The 15053-nt window shown below is 33.0% G+C and overlaps 1 protein-coding gene across 2 annotated transcripts in view; it reads right to left on the bottom strand.

The window, feature by feature from the left end:
- Positions 1–15053, bottom strand: part of jus (EB domain-containing julius seizure protein) — a 411352-nt gene that overhangs the window by 161314 nt on the left and 234985 nt on the right. For both annotated transcript variants that reach the window (XM_072522570.1, XM_072522571.1), the window contains exon 2: positions 3467–3610. In XM_072522570.1, the coding sequence (XP_072378671.1) occupies positions 3467–3610 (144 nt within the window). The remainder of the gene's footprint in view (positions 1–3466; positions 3611–15053) is intronic.

Below are 15053 nucleotides of genomic sequence, written 5' to 3'. Positions count from 1 at the left end.
GGATTTGAACACTAAAGAAACAACTAATACCATAGAACAAAATAAAAGCCCTAAAATTCTAAAACGAAAGTTGAAGACAGGAACCAGGAACATTTATAAGCTAAAAAATAGACAAGGACATGCTGTATATGAACAACAAGAAATTATGAAAATTATCGAAGAGTACTATAGAACATTATGTCATCGAGATGCTCACATTCCAGAGGTGGAAATCCCAGCCATACAAAATCAAGGATCAGAGGAACTTCCAGATATAACCAAAGAGGAAATCGAATCAGCGTTGAAAGGTATGAAGAACAGCAAATCACCTGGAGAAGATGGCATTATAAGTAAAATGATAAAACGAGGAGGCGAATGCGTCATAAAAGCTTTAAAAACCCTTTATAATGCCTGCTTCTTTGAAGAAGTTACACCAAAAAAATGGAATAGTGCCATTATGATAATATTGCACAAAAAAGATGTAACAGAAATTGGAAACTGCAGACCTATCAGCTTGTTATCTCATTTATATAAGCTATTTATGAGAATAATTACTAACAGACTGGAAACTAAGCTGGATTTTTACCAACCATTAGAGCAGACCGGATTTAGGAGTGGCTTTGGAACGAATGACCACCTACAAGCAATAAAATCCTGTGTTTTGTACCTTGTACAAATTGAACATTGTAGACTTTGAGAAAGCGTTTGACTCAGTCCAGCATAGCTCCATGTTAAGAGCTTTTACAGAGTGTAGTATTGATCATAGGTACACAACTCTTCTTTGGAGTATATATAATAGCGCAACAGATGCAGTTAGAATGTATTATAGCAACATAAATACGTTTTCCTTCGAAAACGGTATTAGATAAAGAGATACCATCTCTCCTAAGCTATTCTTCGCTTTGTTGCAGAGTGCTATGAGAAACAATAATTGGAAGAATATTGGAGTCAACATAAATGGAAAATTTCTGAACAACTTGAGATTTACAGACGACATAGTCCTTATTGCAGACTGGGTCCATCATGCCTGCCAGCTTCTTCAAGACCTTCAGAGCTCATGTACACGAGTTGGACTTAATTTATGACCAACCTAGTACTGGCGATAAACATCTCAACTAATGGCACGCAAATTGAACAGGTGTATAGCTATAAATATCTGGGCCACGAGATTAAATTAGGAGGAGATAATCAAACAACGGAGCTAAACAGGGGAAAAGGACTGGCATGGGCGGCTTACGGAAAACTGAGAGAAGTCTTTAGATCAAATATTCATATGTGCTTGAAAATAAAGGTCTTTTCCCAGTTCTAACCTATGGAGCAGAAACATCGACCCTTACCAGAAAAGTAATCAATAAAATACAAGTGGCACAGAGAGCGATGGAGAGGTCAATACTGAATATATCCCTCAGAGAAAGAGTATCAAATACAATAATTAGGAGAAAATCTGGTGTTACTGACGCAGTTCAAAGGATTACAACATTGAAATGGAACTGGGCGGGGCATGTTGCCAGGTAAAAAGATGGAAGGTGGACGAAGAAAATTCTGGAATGGAGACCTAGACACGATGCTTATCGTAATCGAGGACGTCCTCCAACAAGGTGGTCAGATGACATCAAGCGCATTCAGCACAACTGGATTCAGGGTGCTCAAGATAGAATGCATTGGAATTATTTACGGGAGGCCTATGCCCAGAAGTGGACTCAAAACGGCTGATGATGATGTAAGTAGCTAATTAAAAGTCTATCTACAATCCCATATAAACATAGAGTTTTATTATTAGATTTTTCATAAAATATTGTCTTAATTAGTATGACTCCAAACGCATCATCGGACGCATCGGACATTTTATTAGAAAACTTGCTTTGTGTTTACTTGGGTTTATTAAACTCTATTGCTGTTTGACACTAATTTTACAGATAAAAGGTAGATACCGAGCACAGTTCTTTTATCCAATCTTTTATTAAATACTTTTGCTCTCATAGAATCTTGAGGGGCATTTCGTCAAAAAATTTTGGCTGTCCAGCATATCATCGAATGTCGTAAACATTTAAATACATCTACACATAAAACTAGCACCAAAAAAAGGACAAACAGTTTAAAAATTGTTTGGATGCTACATACATGGGCAATGGCAGGAGACAGAATGGCCATTCTTTTATTTGTCCTTTGTCTAGTATTAGTTTTTGTGTAAATGTATTTAAATATTTATGACATTCGATGACGTGAGCAGGCCAAAATTTTTTGACGAAATTTCAAAAATCTCTGAAGATGCCGTGAGAGCGAAAGTACTTGGGCAAGATATCTGCATTTTATTTGTAAAATTCATATATTCGAGTATTCATCCATATCTTATTTTATATATAAATTAGTCCACGCAAACTGCAATTCAGTTTATACATAGCGTAGGCCCTGTACAGATGAGGGCGTTAGACGCCGCGTTTCAAGTACCAAGGAACAAATGGTATCGTTCACATGCAAGCGCGCGTTTAGAACCAACGTTGTCAACACATAGCGCCGTAAAATATACTTTAAACGCTGCGTTTGCAGTGCGTTACACGTACATATTTATTTTCAGAATCAACCGCGCGCTTTTGACCTGTTGACATCGCTGTGCCGTGTTGAAAAGTGATCTGTCTACAATAGAAGTTGAAAATTTTAACACGGAATTGTTCATCAATGAAGTGCAAAAGAGAAGATTTATTTCTGACATGGAATATGACGAATACAAGAGCGGAGTTTTACTCACTGTACTATTACACAAAGTAGGCTTAACGTTTTTCTTCAATTTTTTTTATTTTTTTTTGCGTCGCCCTCTTCCAGATATTGAAACAGTCTCTTAATAATTTTCACTTATGATTAAATATTTAAGACACAATAACTATTTCCAAATGACACAACAGTTCTTCTTAAAAGAGGGATTTAAAGAAGCTTGATTATATAAAATGTTAATATTAATAAATACTTTAATGATACAACAAATTTTTCTTCGTCATTCATTACTGCATTTTCACATAGTGATAAGCATTATTTTAATAAATTTAACAGTTCATCAAAAGACGTTATACTCATGCGGAAATAGTTAAAAAACTTTTGAGGGTATTAAGTCACAAAAGAACTCATAGTCAATCTATCATTAATTAAAGGGTGCATTTATCATACAATTGTAGTTTTCAGACATTTTAAACCACCTAACAAAAAAGTAGTGAAATTTTTTTAGGAAATGACTATCTCACAGCTCATAACGATAAGTAATAGAGTTAAATTTATCGAAATAACAAATAAGATAAAACTTTTCTTTTAATGTGTATGATACCCTGCAATCGATAGTTTACACACTCTAATAACAATAGCTCACCTCAAATAGAATGGACTACTTTTCTGCTATAAAGTCTGCCTACATAGAGGCTTTAACAGAAAAAAACTTTTTCGTTAAAAAATTCATTACATAATAAAACTGTTATTTCTAGGATAATAGTCGTCTACTTACCGATACCGCATTTATCGAAGTGATTCGTGACTGGCAGATCGGGCTTGCAAAGACATTTGTGGGTTATATCGTCGCAGACGGCTCCATCAAAAGCGCATTGCTTTGTGTCTCTACATTTGTCTCCAAATTTCTGATTGTAGTCGTCTATAACAAACAAATATATATCAATAAAAATATTATTTTTACTAATAATTATAAATAAAAAGTTGATATACGTTTGTTTAATATTAAACATTGATATTGTTTTCTAACGTATTGTTTTATCATATGTGTACAGTACATTCAAATGCAGATTGCCAGTAGCGATTTTTAATTTCGGAGCATAAATAATACATACATTAGACTACAAGTCCATGGGACATTTCTAATGGGTCAATTTGATCAAGCATAAATCACATGTAAATCAATACTACAATATACCATGCGGTCCATATATATGGAATAAATTCATTTTTTGCATTATTATGTACTATCTGAAAAAAACCTGAAACAGGTCGATTTTTATTCTTAAATTGACAATTTATAGTATGAAAATATTATCCCCTTCCAGCACTCCTGTTGAATTATAAGCACCCCCTCGAAAATTTTAAATAACAAAGGGGGTCGTATGGCACCTTGTTAGAAAGGGATTTTAGTCCTCTGTTCAGAAATATAAAGTTTTTTAAGTTTGGTGCAATCAAAACTGAGAAAATTGATTTTTAAGATGTAAAATTTTGATAATGTCCCTATCACTAAACTAGGTTGAATGAAGATAATAATGTCACATAATATTTAGAATGTATTTTTCAAAGTAATTTTCAATTAAACTAAATGTTCAAAATGACCAATATTCACGACTTGACAATAGCCGAGGCGATTTTTGAATTCTCGCACAACATTTTGTACGACCTCGGAGGTTATTCTGTTAATTTCTTCCGTTATCCTAACTTTTAAATCAGCAATACTGTTTGGTCTATTAAAATATACTTTAGATTTTAAATAATCACATAAGAAGTAATAGAGAGGAGTCAAATCTGGGATCTAGCAGGCCATTCGATCGTTCCACTTCTTCCAATCCACCTAATTGGGAAAAACCTCGTTTAAATAATTTTTAACTATACGCGCAAAATGCGTAAGAGCTCTGTCTTTTGGTAGTAAATAGATCGATCTATCTCATTTCGATGATTGACATCAGGAAAAAATCTTCGTAATGTAGGCACTAAAAAGTTAATCAAAAAATCTAGATAAACCTCATCATCAACTGTGCCCTCCAAAAAATAAGGACCAATAATTTTATTGTTAATGATACCAGCCCAAATGTTAATTTTTTTAGGATATTGCGTTAGTCTCACACACCAAGTAAGGATTTTCTCTGAGTTTTTTAACCGTTCCGTTTAAATAAAACGTCGCTTTATCAGAAAAAACTATTTTGTTTATGAACTGCAAATCTGTCCATCATCATTTCACAGAACTCTTGCCTTCTATCGGGATCATCTTCATTTAACTCCTGAACCAACTGACCTTTGTAAGGGTGGTATTTTTCTTTATGCAAAACTCAAAATAGATGATTTACTTAATCATTGACGGCGGCCAGTTTTCAAGTTGTCTTATGCGGATTTTCCTCAATCTCTAGAAGTAGATCTAACATTTTTTCATCAGTAAATTTAACATTTCTACCTGATTTTTTAATATTTTTTACGTGTCCAGTATAACGAAACTTCTTTTCAATTTTTCTAACTGTATTATTAAACATTTGACATACTGACGTCTTTTAGTAACTTTAAATACCTAAATGAGAGCAGCCTACTAGATTCATATCAATTGTTTATTTGGCTTTTTGACTAATATTTTATTATCTTCAAAGTTTTTTTTCTAATGTTTAGCAAAACAGATACGAAAATACCTGATTATTTCTTAAGTATATTTTAATAGACCAGGCAATAATACTGATTTAAAAGTTAGGATAACAGAAGAAACTAACAAAATAACCCTCGAGGTCATACAAAATGTTGTACAAGAATTCCAAAATCGCCTCGGTTATTGTCAAGAAATGAATAATGGTGGTCAAGTTGAACATTTAATTTAATTGTAAAAATTAATTTTCTCAGTTATGATTGCACAAACTCAAAAAACTTTATATTGCTGAACAGAGGACTAAAATCCCTTTCTAATAAGCTGCAACACGACCCCCTTTGTTATTTAAAATTTTTTGGGGGGGTGCTTATAATTCAAAGGGGGTGCTGGAAGGGGATAATATTTTCATACTGTAATTTGTCAATTTAAGAATAAAAATCGACCTGTTTCAGGTTTTTTTCAGATAGTACATAATAACGCTAAAAATGAATTTATTCCATACATATGGACCGCATGGAATAATAACTTTAGAAAGTATGCCATCAATTATTCTTATCGGTACACAAAGCATGGGGGTTCGAATTAAGCGTTGCACCATAGATTTCTCACCCATATCCCAGTCAAAATGTACAGCTTTTCAAAAGAATTATTCTGTATACCGATTCGAAACTTTATGTATAAATGCCGTACTGTGTCAAATTACTGAAAAAAGTTTTCGAAAATAAAAGGTTTTCAATGCTCCGGGTACCAATATTTCTGTACGGCATTAGGCCGCAGGTCATTACTTTTGTATTACCTACCCAAGTTACAAATGCCGGAGACAATGTTTGACAAAAAAAAAACTTACCCCATTGAGTTGTACTTTTATCTTACCTGTGACTCACATGTACTGTTGAGTATTAACGCATAGTTTCTAAAGTTGTTGTTACATATTGTAGTATTGTTTTATATGTGATTCATGCTGGGCCAGATGACCCAGTAAAAATCTCCCATGGGGTTGTAGACTATATTATTTTGTGAATGTAGCATTATATTGTTATACCCACAACGAAACTAAATTCCTGTAGACTGTATAGCACGTATCACAAAAATTTATTTAAAAATTCCTTTATAAAAGGTATAATAATAACAAAAACCCTATCGTGCTACATCACAAAACGTTTTCGGAATAACTATTCCATCATCAGTGCTATCGGGATGTACAGCTGGTTCCTAAAAAAAACTTATATGACTCTTGGTAAGACTTGATTATTTTGAGCAGTGTATTTGATTGGTCTGACATTAAATTATATTTATTTTGTTAGAGAAATAATAATTTATAGATTGTAATAATTATTAATGTCTAAATTTGGATATTATTTATAAAGAGTATGTAAATGATAGATTTTACATAAAATAGTATTGTTATTATTATTTTTATTATTATTAAGGAATAAAGCAAACGACTTGACTTAACAAAGCAAGAATTGTAACCAAATTAAAATATAATTAAGCACTAGTAGAGATGGACAGAACACATCAATGAACTGTTCAAAGATAATAGAACAGAACAGATGAAGATAGAAGTAAAAGAGGATATGGTTTTAAAGAATTTAAAACATGAAATTAAAATGGCATTAAACACAGCAAAAATGGTAAAGCAGTAGGTCCAGACCAAATCCCTATAGAAATCTTAAAATGCATAAATTATGAAACCTTAGACAATATAATAGACTTATTTAACTCAGTATACAAAACAGGACACATACCTAAACAATGGTTACTCTTCAACTTTTGTGCTATCCCTAAAAATACAAACGCTGAATCTTGCAGTGAATGCAGAACGATATCACTAATAAGTCACATTCTCAAATTATTCCTGAAAATAATACATGGTCGTATAAATAAAAAAATTGGAAGAAGGAATAGATGACAGTCAGTTTGGGTTCAGAAACGGACTAGGAACCAGAGAAGCGTTATTTGCTTTTAATGTGATAGCTCAAAGAGGCATGGATATGAATGTTGATGTGCATGTTTGTTACGCTGATTTTGAAAAAGCATTTGACAAAGTAAGACATGAGAATTTAGTCCAAATTCTAAAGACAAAAACGGAGACCATAGGGACTTACGAATAATAATAAACTTTTACTGAAATCAAAGAGCACAAATCATACAGATAATGAACCCACGAACCCAGTCCAGAAATTTAAATCAGGAGAGGAGTAAGGCAGGATGTATTATGTCCCTATTACTATTTAATGTATATAGTGAAGTCATTTTTGAAGAAGCATTACTATCTCAAAGTGAAGGAATAATAATTAACCGAACATCTATTAACAACATAAGATATGCAGATGACACCGTGATTATTGCAAGCTCTGCTGAACAACTCCAATTACTGCTAAACAAAACAAATAGTTTCTGTGAAAAATATGGACTAGAAATGAATATAAAAAAGACCAAATACATGATAATAACAAAGAAAACAAATATACAAACAAACATACATTTGGGAAATGTACCGATAGAAAGGGTTGATAAATTCAAATACCTAGGAACCTGGATTTCAGAAAATAATGATCAAACAACCGAAATAAGAGCCAGGATAGAAATAGCAAGAAACGCGTTTGTAAAAATGAAAACAATTCTCTGCAACAAAGACCTTAGATTAGAGCTGGGAGTAAGAGCACTGAGATGCTACGTGTTTTCGATACTGTAATATAGACTTGAAAGCTGTACATTAAAGCAAGAACACATAAATAAGTTACAGTCCTTTGAAATGTTGTGTTACAGGAAAATGCTTAGCATAGCATGGATACAGAAGAAAACTAATACGGAAGTATTGCGAGAAATGGGCAAAGAATGCAAAATAATAAGCACAATAAAAATAAGAAAGGGACACAAAGGGACAATATCTGGGACACGTAATGAGGGGACAGCAATATGAGCTGCTAAGGCTGATAATACAGGGAAATATAAGAGGAAGAAGGAGTATAGGAAGAAGGAGAGTGTCATGGTTGAAGAATTTAAGGGATTAATTGGTTTAAATGCAGTTCTATAGAACATTTCAGAGCAGCAGTAGATAGAGTAAAAATAGTGATGATGATATCCAACCTCCGATCGGGAGACGGCACTTAAGGAAGAATAAGAGGCAGCAAAACATTTTAACATAAGCAGAACCACAGTTTTTCTATTAATTAAAAATGAACTGAATTGCTGAACTGTTCAGTTGCTATCTACAAGTCCTCACAGACACTTCATCTAAGGACTAGCAGCCTCAGTAAAGTCTTACGTTGCCATGTAATCAATTCCTATTGTAACTTAAACAGCCTAAATTTTAATTATCAAAAATGCAACTCAAAGTTATTCATATAACATTTAAAGGGATTTTACCCATGTATTTAGTGGCTCTAAACGTGTACATCCAGATAGAACTGATAATGGAATAGTTATTCCGAAAACGTTCTGTGATGTAGCCCGATAGGGTTTTTCATTATTATACCATTTATAAAGGAATTTTTAAATAAATTTTTTATATTGTTAAAATGATTATTTTATTAAGGTACTATGAGAGAAGTTTATTAGATTTATCGTCATCATCATTTTATTTGTCTTAATCCTTATGTGGGAACGGCCTCCCTAATTACATGTCTCTATAAGTCTACTATGTAGTTCCATAAGTTTTCACTAGCGTTTTTGTTAGTTTAGTTGCATGAAAAGGTAATAAACATCTTTAATATAAGTACCTTTAAAAACTTTTCTTAGTTTTGTATGTTTTTAGCATCATTGTATCAAACATGAAAGTTATTCACGGATTTTAAAAAATATGTATAATATAATATTATAGATACAGTTTTACAAATTATTAATATATTTTGCTCTTCTTTAAACAGTTTAATACTGTTTAACAAATTACAATTTAATTATAACTGTCTTTCTAAACCATCTTTCCAATTCTGCTAAATAATTTATGTTGTTATCTAATTTTTTCAAAAAACGGCATCGCTATTCGTCTTTTTGATCAAAATTCATCATTCTGGTATTTTCCAAAAGCTAAAATTTTTATTCCTATAGACCAATGAGCCTCTTATGCAATGGAAAAGCTATTGGAAAAAATATTAAGCTATAAAATATTAATAATATGCGAAATCTATCAACTTGAGACAGATTTGGTATCTATAAAATTCAAGTTTACTTATAAATACACCAAATGGTTTTCAACAAAACTCGTTCAGCATATACATATAAGAATTGAAAATTGATATTCACGAATCCTTAGATACAAACCAAGATTGTATCGTACCGTTTCTCAAACTACTACATACATTTTAAGACCAATAATGAGATATGTCTTAGAAACAAGACCCGACACAGTCACAACACAAAGACTACTGGATGCGGCAGAGATGAGAGTACTGAGAAGAATTACAGGAAATACGCTAAAAGATCCAAAGAAAAGTGAAGACATTGTAAGAAAATGTAACGTAAATTGTGTAAATAAATAAACAGAAAATAAATACAAAGAGTGAAATAACTACATAAGCAGAATGGGGGAGACCCGTGTCGTCAAAATATCAAGATATAAGTCACCAAATGGCAAATGGCACCAAATACGCTAAGAGATCCAAAGAAAAGTGAAGACATTGTAAGAAAATGTAACGTAAATTGTGTAAATAAATAAACACAAAATAAATACAAAGAGTGGAATAACTACATAAGCAGATGGGGGAGACCCGTGTCGTCAAAATATCAAGATATAAGTCACCAAATGGCAGAAGAAGTATCGGAAGACCGCGGAAAAAATGGGATTAGAACCTTCCATAGAGGTATTAATCCGCCAATGAACAAGCAGAATTGCTTATGAAGAGGAAGAAAAAGAAGAAGAAGAAGAAGAAGAAGAGATTTTTAAGAGATACATCTTAAAAAGCTTAAAGTCATAAAAAATTTGTGAAAACTACCTTCATTTTAAAAAAGAACTTTTTAAAAATCTAATCTTTTCAAGTCAGAGCTAAAAACCAAAATTCTGAAGAACACCGGGAAGAAAATGGAACTTTGCAAGGCTGAATTATTAGTCCTAAATTATTTCTGATTGTTATTAATGACATAATCAAAAACCTTACGAAACCACTAAAAGCATATTTTTAATCTGGTTAATCTGTTTTTTGTATCATAGTCTAACATATAATCATATGCAAATACTAGTCTATCTTTAAACGAGCCCACGTTGGTTGTTTAGCATTGTATAACAGAGTTGGGGTATTTTGAATATACTTCACAAGATGTGTTAGGAAAAAATATTCATGGCTTACAACCATATAACAAGTATTATTGAAATTGATGGCAAATATACATACCCAGTACACTAACACTGTTAAATTTTCCAAAGGCGCGGCTCTAAACATCTAATTGTTTATTTCATCCCAAAACTCTATTGTTACCTTTAATCTATGTAAACAATAGTTCCTAAAAACAAATATATACTACCTCTGTGTTGTTGTTTTATAAAACCCCCATGTCGGCTTTTCTCTTTCGCCGTGTTTGTACATGGAATTGTCCTCCGAGGAAACTTAACGCCTCCTAGCCTCAGGTAAATCCTATTTGTATTCATGAACAACTTGTCATACAGCATCCATTGTATAATTTACAAAGTTAATTCCCGAAATATGCGATACGAAACGAGACGCAACAGTTGTTGCTCGCAAAATTCTGTGATAATAATCATAACTTAATTAAATTAATGTTGGTTTCTTTTATAACATTTGTACATCAAATGGCTGCTCTGGAAAAAAATGGTAGAAAGAATAATAACCGTCCATTACAGGGTGCTCACAAGGTGACTATAAAAAGGAAAACAGATGTGTGATACACAGCAGAAATATGCAAATTGTGAAAGTAAGCGACCTGAGAAAATGATAGAAAAGGATGAAAGGCGATTAAATGGATTTCGTCCTCTTAATCACAAATTACAACCATTGGATATTTAAGACACTAACTTTAGTTAAGAAAGCAGTAGATGTTCTGTAGTAAAATAAGATATTGCTTTTTTAATTTTAGATATGCTCTAAGTTGTGCAGGGCAAAACTGATACCACTCGATACGTGGAAATATATGAAACTAAAGACCATAATAATTTGTACCGAAGACTGTAAAAAATAGGTCGATATTCACATTAGGCATGGTGTGTTGGTTGAACGTCCGATACATCAGAAATATTATGCATATAGAGAGCAAGTAGAGATAACAATGCCCCATCTTCTGCAGAAGGTTCAAATTCTAAAAGAAATCTCACCATTTTCGCTGTTAATACATTCTTTAATTTTAAAGTCAGTAGGTATTAGGCACGTATTTCCAGCGGGAATCGTACATACTATGCTAATAAAAGATTGATGACATCGAAATTATTAGACAAAAGAACCAAAATGACTATCTACAGAACACTGATTAGACCCGTAGTAACCTATGGATGTGAAACTTGGGTAATGATGAAAAAAGATGAAGCCCAACTCAGGACATTCGAGAGAAAAATACCGAGGAAAGTATATGGCCCGGTACAAGAGGAAGATGGCACATGGAGAATCAGGAGAAACGACGAGGTTAATGAGTTAAATGAAGGTTATGACATTGTAAGATTTGTGAAAAGTCAAAGACTGTCATGGCTGGGACATGTGCAGAGACAAAACGATGCAAAAACAACAAAGAAAATGTTACAATGGAAGCCCATAGAAAGGCGAAAAAAAGGAAGGCCCAGAACGAGATGGTTGGATGACGTGGAAGACGACCTGAAAACAATGAACATAAGACAATGGAGAAGAAGGGCACAAGAGAGATCTGAATGGAAGGACATAGCCAGACAGGCAAAGACCCATCCAGGGTTATGATGCCAAAAGAAGAAGAAGGTATTAGGAAATAAATTCTGTATTCTGTATACTATGATGATACTTGCAAGAAGGCAGATCTAAACGGGCATGGTATCAACGTAAATGATAAGAAGCTCAGTCATTTGAGATTTGCAGATTTGCAGCTGATCGTATGGACAATGCAATAATAATGTTTGAAAAATTATATCGCACTTCTTTGGAGGTCGAACTAAAGATTAATGTGAACAAAAGGCAAATAATGACTAATCTGGTGCTAAATTGAAATGTTACTGTTAATGAAAGGGATATTGTATAGACTGCATCATATTATAAGTACTTAGGAGATAAAATTGGGTTGGGCAGAGATAACCAGACATGTGAGCAGCCACGTCGCATAGCATTAGCCTGGGCAGCGTTTGGTGAATTAAACTATGTATTTAAATCGCACCTACCCATATGCCTTAAAAGGAAAAACTTTGACCAATGTGTGTTGCCTGTACTCACTAATGGAGCAGTAACATTAACATTCACAAAAAAGGTAGTAAATAAGATTTGCGTGACTTAGAGATTCACATGGGGCTCCAGAGTTTGAAGTTTGAAGATATTGATGCAATATGATCACTGGGACCTATCTAACCAATCATGCTGTGATAAAAGTATTAGACGCTTTAATGTTAAGAGCGCTAGCCGTTGTGTTTTTCGTCATTTTAAATATTCGTGATCGGATATCTGTGTATGTAGACGTATCCGGCCGTTAAACAAGCTAATATACTAATATACTTCAACATCTCCGTAACTTGTTATATCTATTCCCAGATATCTAAACCTTGCTTCCTGCTTTATTATTGTTCCATCACTTTCGATTTTACATCGTAGTGGGTATTTAGATGTTGTCATACATTTGGTTTTTTCTGCTAATATTATCATATTGTATTTTTTGGCTGCTGTATTGAAGATGTCTGTTAATCTTTGGAGCTCGTCTTCTGTCTCGGCGATTAATTCAGCGTGGTCTGCATATTATAATATTTGGATTTCTTTGTTCCCCATTCTGTAACCATGACCTTTACGTACTGCTTGTATTATTTCGTCCATTATTATATTAAACAGAAGTGGGCTTAACGAGTCACCCTGTCTGAATCCGCTTTGTACTGGTATACACTGTGTTAGTCTTCCATTTATTTTTGTCTGTATTCGATTATGCAAGTAGATGTTTTCGATGGTTTGTATATTATTGATTGCCATATTTCTTTTATACAATAGGTGTAAGTGTTATGCTAGGTGTAGGAATCCTTGTTGTTTATCTGATAAATTTGTTAGTTTTGTCATCTCTAGGGTTATACTTTCTCCTCTGTGTTTTAGAAGCTCATTAGTTATTCCGTCTGATCCTGGTGGCTTTCTATTTTTGAGTGAATTTATGGCTATCTCTACTTCCTGAAAACTGATTTCTATTTCGTGTCTTAATTCAGGTATGTTATTGTGTTCATTATTATTTTCCTTTCCTTTAAACAGTTCCGTTAGGTATCTTTCCCATTCGTTTGCTGGTATGTTATTGTATTCCTTTAATTCTGTCATTTCTTTTCGTTGGTTTCTTATGAATTTCCATATTTGTTTTTGTGTGCCGCAGAAGTCACTTTCCATCCTTTTTATAAACTGTTCCCGGTGTTTATTTCTTGTTCTTTTTACCAACTGCTTTGTTTCATTTTGTATTTTTCTATAGGTGTCTCGGGATTCTGGAGTATCTGATATTTTGTATTTCGTGTAGACCTCTCGTTTCTCTTTACATTTCTCTTCTGTTTCGATTCTGAACCATGGTGTATTGTTGTTGTTTAGTTCACGACTTTTTTTATAACCATGTAGAACAGATAAGAGCAATAGGTACGTTTCTTTCTGTCAGTTTGATTTTATTTTTCACTAGAATATTTAGTTTTTGATATGTCTTGCCTATTATTTATCTTTTGTTTCATTTATAACTGATTATCTTCTATCAATAATTTTATTTTCTTTATTATATTGTCTATTCTAAAAATGTAATATTTAATACAATATTGATTAGTAAATAGTTGCTTAGTGTGAAAAAATTATCATGGTTATAGGCTATAATATCTGTACAGTTACGGTCACGTCATCCAAACGTTAAACGAAAGGTAAGGGAAATGTTACATGTACGCAAAAATCAATAAAATAATAAAATGTATGCAAATAACTTTAGCTTGCAAGCTCAAACAATAAGTAGAATAAATTACGATTCGGCCAAAGTGTGTTTCTGTTGAATTAATGGTTGAGCAGTTCTACAAATGTGATATATGAGGTCAACACTTTTATTTATATTCTACATTAATTTTTCAGTTAAATTAGAAAGGTAGTTTTCAGATATACTCATTTATATATTGTGTTTGAATGAAAGTTTTATGCAGGCAGTTGAACATAATTTAAATAAGTACGTCGGCGACAACGGTGGCTCGAGTGCCAATAAACGGAATGGATTTTTCTACACAAGATTACCTAACTATACAATGAATTATACAAACGCACTACTGGGTCAGTTGAAGTGCTTGACACAGTCTCAAACGGATTTCATTTAGAGCAAAGTGCAGACACGTTATATACTGTCTCCACAGTTATTATGTGGAGAGCATATTAGGATAAGTGCACTTGAGGGATGGAAAAAGGACATATTAATAAATGACCTAAAGATGACCTACGTTTTATAGATTAACAAAAAACAGTTTTGTAGATGACACAGCCGTTTTTGCAAATAGTCAAAAAGAGTTAATTGATCCCACACAACTGATTGAAAACTAAAGTCAAACAAATATTTCAACTTTAGTTTAACATATCAAAGACAAAGATCATGACAGTTGGTAGACTACATAAAAATCATCCACACATACCTATGATAGACCTTTTTGAGGCTGTGA

Source organism: Diabrotica undecimpunctata, chromosome 2 (assembly GCF_040954645.1).
Source record: "Diabrotica undecimpunctata isolate CICGRU chromosome 2, icDiaUnde3, whole genome shotgun sequence".
Classification (NCBI taxonomy): domain Eukaryota; kingdom Metazoa; phylum Arthropoda; class Insecta; order Coleoptera; family Chrysomelidae; genus Diabrotica; species Diabrotica undecimpunctata.
Note: the sequence above shows the minus strand (reverse complement) of the source record. Positions and strands in the feature narration are given on the sequence as shown.